Here is an 11032-nt window from a genome sequence, read left to right on the forward strand (position 1 = left end):
AATTCACACCCTAGCTAGTTCACAACATTCTTCATGTAGACCTGCCCTCATGTGCTCCATATTTATTTATCCTAACACCATAAAGGCCCAGTACACTCAGGATGAGGGGGTGAATGGAGTACTGTAGGCCTGCTTCCCTGTTGCATGACTCCAGTCTCAAACCATGAGAGTAACTCACTGAATCAGGCCCACAGATATTAAACTGTGCTTCTTAGGGAAATTAAAGTGAGTTGCTGAGAGCCAAATATTGTCCTACTTTAAGTATTTGAATAATTTAATTGTTTGGGAACATAATGGCTATAAAATCAGAGACAAATGTGGCTAAAGACATAGATTGCACTGATTTAACTCAATGAGTTTTTGTCTGTATGTAACCCCCCCTGCCAGGCATCAATCAGCAGCAAAAAGAGCTGGGTCCAGATTTTGGGATACCACTGGTATAATTTATGGGGTTTGAGCCCCTAACCAGAAATCTGGGAACACATAATTTGCTGGGGCATCCTGTATATAAAAAAAACAAACAAAAAACCACACAAAACCTGCCCCCTCCTCGCAAGTAATGTAAACACAAAACCCAAACTATTACGAAGAATAAAAACAAAACAAAATAAAACACTAAATATAATTTTTAGAGGTGCACAGATACATCAGGTTGACACTGATATAGTAAATTCTCTTTATATCAGAAATTGGCTTTTTTTGCTGATAATGTGGCCAATAAATGTCCTGTGCATGTATGGGGCCAAGAGCACTAGGGCCAGGGAAGGGGCACAGGGGAGCAGATCTAGGCCCATGCAATGAGGGAGTGGGGCTGGACCGGGGGCAGGCGCTGCCCAGCCGGGGCAGTGGGGAGTGGGGTGGGGCATGTGACAGAGTCGTGGCTCATCTGAGAGGTGCGGGGAGTGGGGCACAGCTCCCACCACTGTGCGCACTCTGAGAGGGCATGGGGAGGGTCATGCACCCCAGCCTGCAGCAGCGGGTGCCCTGCCCCCACACAGATTCAGAGGCACATGCCCCTCATGCCTCAGCAGCAGCAGGAGCCACCCCCTCATCCTGCCCCAGCTGGGCAGCCCCTGCCCCAGCCCCACTCCCTCCCCCACCTTTTCTCTTCCCCCTCCTCTTCTACCACAATAGACTTACCAGCTGGACCCTGTTTTTCAAGCTGCTGGGCTGTGTATTGGAAATTGGATCGGTATTGGCTAATATGCCCCCTTAAAAATCAGCTATCGGTAATGGCCCAAAAATTTATATTGGTACAACCCTAATAATTTTAAAACACTATTTACTACAAAGCAAAGTCTATAGGTGGCATCCTCTTGGGGAGCTGTCACTCATGCCCAGACAGTCTGGAACTTGGGGCTCCCCCGTGGGTAGTTCTGTGGGCCTGCACCCCTATACCTGCCCTTCAGCAATGGGCTGGAGAGGGAGCCCACACCAGACAGTCCTGAGCTACTCTTTGGGTTCACTGTGCCGTGGGGAACTGCTCAAGCACATGGGTCCTTCTGTGTTGCAAGGGGCTCCATTGCTCCTGGAGAAATAGAGCGTGAACCTCCACTTCCACATGGTGGCTTTGAGGGTTTAACTGTGGCTTTTGTCAGTAATCCGCACCCCAGAATTCCTAGTCCCGATCCCAACTCTGCTGAGCAGAAAACTGCAAAAGGCCTGACCTTTACTTCAAGTTCTATCTCAGCTTGGGCCTGAACAACAACTAGAGCCCAACCATAACACTTAGTTGGGGTATAAACTACAAAAGGGGAGCATCCAGATGAGCACACATGTGCCTCTTGCAGCGTCTCAAAGCTCTTTGAGAGAGCAGATTGGGACTGCACAGCCAGTAGAGGCACTGAGTCAGTGTGCTGTGGCTGCAAAGTTGGCCTTTGTGCAGCACTACTGCCACATGTGCCCCCTGCCCAGCCATTTGGGCAGCTGTCACCCAGACAATGTTCCCAGTGTGGTGGCCTCTTTGAACTGTCAAAGCATGTCCTCCTGGCCCAATTGGCTGGGTCCAAGGTGCCAGCTCTGAGAAGCCTCCTCTGCCTGGGTCCTGCCACTTACCTCCCTAGCAGGAATTTGAAAACTGAAAAATCCCTGATAAAAAAAATCCCAAAGCCCCTCTCTAAAATACCCCAAAATCCATATTCCTCCACAATTAAAACAAAGGACCACTATATCTATCTATCTATCTAGCTAGAGAGATCAGTTGGGCAATGTTTTATTGATATATCTACAGTGTTAAAGCAATTTGGAAGCCTACCAGTGTCTTTGTCATCATAGTAAAATGATTTCTAAGTACCTATATGTTTTGCTGTTTGCCTTTGGTTTTCTTACCATAGAGCAGTTAGAGCTCCCTGTGACCCCTTCACTAACCAGGATGTGGGGACAACTGCCCATGCAGCCACAGCTCCTGCCAGCAGGTCTCGTCCTTTCTGGCAGCTGGGCACACAGCATGTGTGCTGAGGGGGATGTGGGGTTTGCAGGAGGTGGGTGGGATGTGGGTGGCTGTGTGGTATGTGGGTAGATTATGGAGAGACTGTGTGTGCGGGCTGCTCGGAAGAGGTGGGTCCCCTGCCCCCCTGCAAGGCACAGCCCCCCTGCACAGCTCATGGACTGCGAAGAAAAAAAGAAAAAGAAAAGCCAGTAGCAGAGGCTCTGCGACCTCATGGCAGAGACTCCCTGCACAGCATGGGGCAGCAGGGCCCAGCCCCAGCTGCCTGGCACCTGCACTGCCCCATCAGGCAGGTGTGGCTGGGGTCAGCAGGGCATCATGGAGCTCTGTGTGCTGCTGGGCAGCTGGGGCCGCTGCTGATGTCACCCGAGCCCCATGCTGGTCAAAGCCAGGCAGCAGCCCCCACTGCCAGACTGCTGCAGTGGGTAAAGGGTGCAGAGATGCTCAGGGCTGCTTCATAAGATGCCATAAGGGGTTCAGCTGGCATAAGTGGTTGTGTCCACAAGTACCAATTGACTGGGCCTCAGAAGTTCCTGAGAGTTAGTAGCCCTGAGCTGCTTGACAGGGCAGCTTTTTGTACTGATGGAGGCCAGTGCTTGTCCAGGCGCACGTGCCAAGGCAAAAAGCCCTGGCTCAAATTTGTACTGCTTCTATTTGAGCTGCTGCATGCGCACGAGCTTGCATGTGCAGATGTGCCCAAGAAGGCTCCAGCCTATCTCGCTGGGCCTGAATTGGGCAGCAAAAGCCGGGCAGGCCTATACTACAGTGAGGCCTGGATCAACAACTAGTGCCAGGTCTCACCCTGGCCCAAATCTGTCAGCCCATGACTGGGGTTCAGTCATAAAGCTAGGCTGAAGCGCAATAGCTGTGAAACAGCAAAAAGGGCCAAGGTCTATGGCTGCGGCTTGTACCACACACACACACACACACAGAAAACACAATACACAACCAAAAGCACACACTTTACTGTATACAACCCAAGTGTGGGTGTTGCATGTATATAGGTCCATATCCATCCATAGATGGATAAGTTAAATTAGTGTAATGCCCTTTTGTAGTAAGGCACTGAACGCAGCTTGTGTTATCAATTTAATTGGTTGCTGAATTACTAGATTAGCATAAGGAATAAATCAAATGAATTTATCCACACAAAGCTGCATTAAACTAAATGTATATAGAAAGGGCCTGGAATTGGTGCGATTTATATGTGGACTCAGTCTAAAGCATAATATGGAGAAGTAGGTCAAATTTTTTGGCTGCTCTTTTAAGTGTGAACATCTGTGTTCCTTTCTAAAGGAAAAAAGTTTTCCGAATGAAAAGCTATGGTGCTGTAAGCAGATACTGAAGGGAAACTACAGTTGGCACTGTCTGGAAGTTAATAATAAAAACACCAGGGAAGGTATGCAATAATGGTCTGTACTTATAGCACCTTTCTTCAGGGAGTATCAGATACTTCAAAAAAAAAAAAAAAGCTAACCACACTCCCATGAGATATAGGTACAAGAAGTGTAGGGACTATTCTGTCCACCACAGATCTGGAATGAACCAAACCTATGAGAGCAGGATACAAGAAGTTAGCAGTACCAGATCCAGTACAAAGTGTCAGGAGAATTTCTTTAAGGAAATGGAATTATTCAAGTTAGCTAATATATCATGATGACCTCTTTTCCTCTTGCTAAAAGTGCATAAACATATCAGTAAGGCCACGGTGTCATCTGAAATATAGAACATCCACCAACACGGTTCTTTTTTCTGGGAGTGGAGGAGTGAAGTGTGGAGGAAAACAAATTAATGAAAGAAGAGTAACACAGCAAGATGCAAAAAAGTGAATGTTCTAAGAAATCCAAGTAAAACTTTTTAATTGAAAAATGAAAGCAAGGAAGAAATTGTCAATTTAACAAAAAATAAGGAAACCAGTTAAGAAGATTAAGGAAGGAGGATCATAGTAGTCTTCCACTGCATGTAAGTACCTATACTGTGGCACATCCCTACCCCGAATGCTGTTGAGGTGAGGGAACAAGTCATACCAGTTCTAGGCTGTATGAATTTTCTGGTATTTAAAACCCGTGTCACATGAACTGCATGAAGTAGAGATAGCATGGATCAGAATTTCAGCCAAGCTTCCTCCTTTAAGGAAGTCTTGCAAAGTAGATGTTTAACTTTACTTCCAAGAATACTGGTACTGAAGGCAGTAAGACTGAAGTGACAGGTGGGGAAAAAACTGCAAGCAGTTTTTGCAAGCAAATCCATGAAGATTTCATTGGATTTACTTTAGCACGTTTACGACTCTGACAATGAACTACATTAATGATACCTTATAGCATTTCTAAGAGTTCTAGCAGGATGTTATCAATAGTTCCCTTTTATTATTCTGTTCATTGATTGTTGTGTTAGGTTCAGTTGAGTCAGACCTCCATCTCAGAAAAACATCTTCAAGATGACCTAGATATTATTTAAGAAAATTTTGATCCCATTTATACTCATGGGAGTTCTCTTAACAAGTTTATGTACAGTGATTTGATATTGGGTTTATATCCTTTATTTTATGAAGTAAAGGTTACAAGTTTGCATAACCCAAAACAAGTGGGAAAGGCAATGAATATAATGTAGTTCCCAGACTGTACGTGCCTAGGGGACTTTTTGTTTGTACAGTGTCTTCGCCAATAGAGTTTTGCTCTATGATTGTGTTGTGTAGGTGCTACTACAAAGAATAAATTGTTTAATAGGACTCTCATTGGCTGTAGTCTGTTTATGTGCGGTTACTTTAAAAAAAAAACTTCAGCGAGGGATGAAGTATTTCCTATTTTTATGGTAGACAAAGGTCAATAGCAGCTTAAAATAGAACTGTGGCCAGTAGATGTTGGAAGCTACTGTGGTTAACAAAACAATGCACAACCACAGGCCAAAACTTCACCACCAAAAGACTTTGGGTCACATTCTGTCCAGACTCATCTCTTCCTTGGGGAATAAACTCATTTCAAGTACCGTATAATACCTTTGAGCAGATAGAAACTTTCCACACCTACCCTCCCCACAGATTATTCACCCATTTCCAGAATCAATATATTGGATCACTATTAGAAAAGACACATTAGGTTTTGAAAATTGCTAAGCAATTTTTAATTTCTGGGGTCTGTTTTTAATTGAGTTCTGACTTTTACCCATCCCACCTTTTGTGAAGTGTTTAGCGTGAAGACAACTGATGGAACAGGATTTCTTATTACATAGTAAAGCTTTTATTTACTAATGCTTAGACATTTACAATAAGCTATATTACAATATATACAGTTTCTATTTACATATATTCCTTTTTCTGTAAAATGGAGCATTATAATACAAACATTACTCAGAATTTACAAGCCTTTTACTTCTTTTATTCTTTTACTTCTTACATATTTTGGACCACATTCCATTGAGATAATCAACTTTAATGGGGTTTGGATTGGGCTCAAATTGCAGCTGAAGTAGCAGCAGAGTTTAGTGTAGCTTCTTCTTATCTGTGTTCTGTATCTTGGTATCAAAACTTCCATTTATGTTATTCTTGAGACCATAAACTGCACTTGATTTTCAGTAAAAAAATAAAATAAAAATCAGGTGTGCAAACAAAGAATAGTACATGGGTCCAAGAGCAAAGCATTCTTTGCCAATGGGATTTTTGCAGTAATAATTTGTTAAAACAGCAAACTATGTAAAAACATTAAATGAGCTAGTACATTATGCATAGAAGAGGACAAGAACACAGAACCTCCAAACAGTATAGAATCAAGCATTTTCCCAAGGAATCATTTTGCTATTAAAGGACTCCTGCCCTATTGCCCTTGAAACCAAATTTCCCTGAAAGCCTAATTTTTTCTAAGGAGAAAGATTTGTCATTTGCCCACTCATCTTTACCTTCTAGTTTAAGGTACAATCCAAGACACTGAACAAAACAGACGTCTCTAAATGTAACATGAGGTATTGAACTGGCTATAGTTCAATGAAGAAAAAATCTTGAGACTTTGAAGAAAAATAGATATTTTACAAGTACATTTCTTACATTCAGCTGATTGTGGGTCAAGTTTTATATAAAACTATTTGTACATTCCAAGTCACTCAATATAAATAATATTTTATATTTTTGCTCCATTGAACATTGGATCCAGCTGTTGAAAGAAAGCGTTATTCTGAGGGCAGTTTTTATGACACACACAGGTGTTGATTGACATCACTGGTTTTTTGATGACTTTGCCCTGAGGACACTGGAACTCAACCTGGATTGTTTTGGTGTTGTGTGGAGTGCAGCATCGTCCATCATTGCAGAGCCCACAATAACGGGGTTTGTAGGTCTGTGTACTAGTGCAGTTCTTGTACTCAAAGTGAATAGCCTTCAGTGATTTCTTTGTCCTGATGCACTTTTTTCCTTTCTGAAAAGAGGACATGAAGCGACATTAAGTGTGAGTAGCATGGTAAGTCTTAATATCCTAATGAATCACACAGAACAAAATCATGGACATATGACAAGGCGTGCTGTAGGTTTTGAAGACATGGGCCTGTTTCCTGTCTCTTCCCTGGCTCTATACCAATAAGTCTCAGCTTTTCCAATAAAGTTCTTTACCAATTTTCCCCCCATGTGACCTTTGACATGGACACCTTAAGTCTTATAGTGTGCATGCCTTTGGTAACTTAACAAAACTTTTTTCATAAGACTTAGTTTTGGCAACAGAATGAGCATAAAGAAATTATATTCAGGACCAAATTACAAACTCAGAATTTAACATTTTAAGTGAATGGAGCTATATTAAATAGAGGTGAAGTTGAACAACTACTCAGTTATGCTACATCACTGTATTCAGTACCTATAATACAAGATGCTAAAAACATTATACTAACTGACAGCACTCATCATCAGCTACTGGATAGCCTCACTACCCAAAATTTCTATAATGCATAGTGTTAAGGAAACAGCTCATTTATATATCAGTTAATTGCAAATACAATTTGAGCATTATTTTTTACTTCAGAAAAAACTAGCTTGAGGAAACAAGGCAAAGAGCCCAGTAGTTTTCAAACTTTTTAGACCCAAGGCACTCCTCATAAAATGCCAGCTCTTTTCATTCATTTTTTGACTATAGAAAAATAGTAGGGCAATTCTGCTGCTGCAAAAAACTCAGAGAGACCACAATGTGCTTGACACTCTGGATTTCTATTTGAAATCTCTGGGTTTCATCTTGTGAATCAAGTATAGATTTGAAGACCTACCAGTGCTAATATTGTGTGGCACCCACATAAGGATCTCCTGGCACCCTGGCTGACAATTGTAGCTCTAGCCAGTGCTCAGATCATACCTTATCAGCTGGCTGTTCATTTTCACAAGGTCGAACCATGCAAAGACGTGTCTGCTTCACCATCTCACACTGTCGATTCCTGTTGGTGATGCGAGTAGAAAACCCCATTCCGCAGCTTTTGGAACAGGCGCTCCAGTCTGTCGTCTGCTCAATACAGTTGGAACTCGAATCAGACACATCAATTCCAACTGTGGCTTCTTGTCTGTATGCTAGAAATAAAAAAAACCCACAATCTTCCATGATGAGAAAGACATTGGATTCTCACAGAATATTTTAACACCACCCAGTTCATTATACAGTGAACAAGATAAATCCATGATTTTGAAATATGATTTGGCAACTTCAAAAGCTAGTTATTAGAGTGATTTTTTTTTATACTGCAGATTTGTCTTTTCAGCATTTTAAAAGGTGGCTTCTTGGCAGTGCTAGCGATCAAAATCCTCCATTTAAATCAAGACAATGGGTACTACTTGGTACAGTCAACGGAGTATGTATATGCGCACTAACCCTGCCTCCCCTGCTTGGAGAGATTAGTTTAGGCTTCATACCCATGGAGTCCTTGGTTCATTTCTGCTGAACTTTAGTGATAGTCAGTGCTAGTTGTGACAGCAATTTTATCATTTGCCAAATCAAGTTTGTGACTATATTTTACAAAATGTTTATCTTTTTCCCGCAGAAAGTCTCAGGCATTAGTTTATGATTTAAGTATCACAAGTCCTAAAGCCACATGCCCTTTCGAGATATCAAATTCTAATAAATAGTATGGAAATTAAATAATGTTGTTATGGCTACAGGAAGAAAGCACTCTTGTCAATTATTAAACAGACTGAGTTTCTGGAGGAAGTTTATAGAGACTGTCAATTGATCCTGAGGCATTATGATTAGACAAAGTGTCTGTAAAGATTGCAATCAATGCTATATTGCTATACTGCCATCAAAGCATTTGTTAAGCTGTAAAATGTGAATATTACTAGATGTACTATTTACTAGTGAAGCATGACACGGTTTTATAATGGGACAGAAACAGAATGAATTCAAGTGACCTTGGGACTCCCATTTTTTCAGCCAGCCAATTGGGCTTGGTCTCTAAGGGAGATGCATTAGCTCTAGCACTCCTATGGCTCTTCCTGCAAAATTCCTGAGAAGGAATTCTCTCCCCTTTTATAAAAGATAAGGCTCCAAAATATTGGCCTTTTAATGGGCTAGCCAGTTGCAGAAGATGGGACAATACCATGTCACCCCAGTACAGGTAGTGTACAGGTCAACCTGCCACCAATAAAAAGTGAACCTTTACAAGGAAGCACTGGATAAAAGTGGCAATTTTTTTGTACTTGCATCACATGGTGCCTTTCATCTAAGAGTTCATAGCATATCTCAAATTATCCAGAGTTCAAGTTCCCTGTCATGTACGTACCATTAAGGCTATGTTGTTGTTTTTCAGATGAGTGAACTGGGAATCAGCACAGTTAAATGATTTCCTTAGGGCCACTTAGGAAGTCAGTAGCAAAGTCTAAAAGAGAACAAACTGAACCCAACTCCTTGATTTGAAGATGGAAAAAATTAAGAGTATGTCTGCAAGATTTGGACTTGGTCCCTATCCAGTGTTATTTATGGGAGAACCAGTGTTATACACTATACTAAATTGCTAATATTTGGGGGGTGAACACTGAAAAGAAAGAGAAGCCAATTGCTTTTAAAATAGCCACGTGGTCTTCTCTGAATATAGTTTAATGTCTTTGCAATTCCTGGTTGCTTGCAATAATTCCTGGTTGTTTGCCTAGCCATTATGGACTTTGCTTGGCTTTTAAAGAAAACCTGGAAAGTGGAGTTCTAGTTTTAATAAGAGGATGTTTCTAATACAGAGCTGTTGTGTGGCTAAGGTGAACGTACAATGAAAAAATCTGGTCTGAGTTTCTCACCAGCCATAGCAAAACCTCCTAACATCACTTCATCCTTAGGGCCACAAATCCACTTCTCACAGCACTCTCCAGGGACCTCGACTTTCCTGGGGAAAGGGCAATCCGGGCCAGGAAGCAGGAGGTCAAGGTTACAGCGGGGCACACAGCCTATCTGCCCATCTCTGCAGGTGCACTGGTATTTACAGCTGGGCTGGAAGGTCTCTCCGCTGCGATAGATAATCCCATCAAACACACAGTTGTCTCCTTCGAGCACTAGTGGAAAGGGAAAAGTACAAGTTAGGTGTAAAAGCAGGACAGTGGGTCACTTAGTGCTATCCGCCCTGCTCAGAATTTGGTGGTGGGGGGAGTAATATTGCAATTGAGGGGATAAGTGTCACCAGCGTCCTGGCTCTGCTTAGGTTGTAAGAGCCCTAGATAACAGCAGTGAGAGGAAGCCCTGAGAAACAGGTGCCCAGGCTGCGATCGGAGGTGGGCAAGGGCATGGGTACCCTTACACAGGCCCACCTCCCAGCTATTATTCAACACAGAGAGACAGGAGACAGCGCCAGGTCCTGGCCTGTGCCCCATCTCCTCCAAGGCTATCCGTCAGTGCAGAATGGGCTCCAGCAGCCATGGGCAGATTTAGGATTTTGAAAAAGGGGGCTACAGATGTATTGTGTTACATGTGATCATGTGCCACACCATTTTTTCTCCAGTTAAAAAGAAACCTAAAGCTTTACTAATATGCTAAGGGTCCCTCACTATATTATTCAGGTTAAGATCAGAGCAAAAACAAATATAGGCTTCCTGGAAGGTACACTTATTTGCTAGATTACATATAAAGTAAAAATTTTTTTTTTAAAATACAAACTAGGCAAAAAGAGTAAAAAAAGATATTGTTTCATGGGTCCCACGGTCATTATAGTTAAAGATACAGCTTCTATTCAGATTTATAAAGCAAGATCTAGCCTTCCTCGGCATCTTGACCATGCCTCCAATCCATCACGGTCGGTCAGTTCTACACCCGAGCGAATACAACCACACTGGAGGTATGATTTTTTTTTAGCTAGCGGAAAATGTAAATATTACCAGCTGCATGGCTCACTAGCGAAGCACAGCACCGTTTTATAACGGGACAGAAACCGAATGAGTCCGAGGGACGCCCATGTCTTCCACCAGCCAATTGGGCTGGGTCTCTAGAGGAGATGCCTTAGCTGGGGCGCTCCTACAGCTCTTCCTAGCCAATTCCTGAGAAGCTGCGTCCCCCGCCCCCTCGCACAAGGGTAAGGCTCCAACACCTCGGTGTCCCAATAGGCACCCATCATAAAAATCAAGTCTCTACAAAAAAAAAATCAATCAATCAA

At 42.5% G+C, this 11032-nt stretch overlaps 1 protein-coding gene across 1 annotated transcript in view; it reads right to left on the reverse strand.

Annotated features, from left to right (window-relative positions):
* Positions 1-5701: 5701 nt before the first annotated feature.
* Positions 5702-11032, reverse strand: part of NOV (nephroblastoma overexpressed) — a 16644-nt gene continuing 11313 nt past the window's right edge. Inside the window, exons 2-4 of the mRNA XM_025207813.1 lie at positions 9690-9941; positions 7771-7979; positions 5702-6849 (exon numbers count right to left, since the gene is read on the reverse strand). Coding sequence (XP_025063598.1) covers positions 6556-6849; positions 7771-7979; positions 9690-9941 — 755 coding nt within the window. The 3' untranslated portion in view covers positions 5702-6555. The remainder of the gene's footprint in view (positions 6850-7770; positions 7980-9689; positions 9942-11032) is intronic.

The sequence above is a fragment of the Alligator sinensis genome, unplaced genomic scaffold, assembly GCF_000455745.1.
Source record: "Alligator sinensis unplaced genomic scaffold, ASM45574v1 scaffold895_3, whole genome shotgun sequence".
In the NCBI taxonomy this organism is placed as follows: Eukaryota; Metazoa; Chordata; order Crocodylia; family Alligatoridae; genus Alligator; species Alligator sinensis.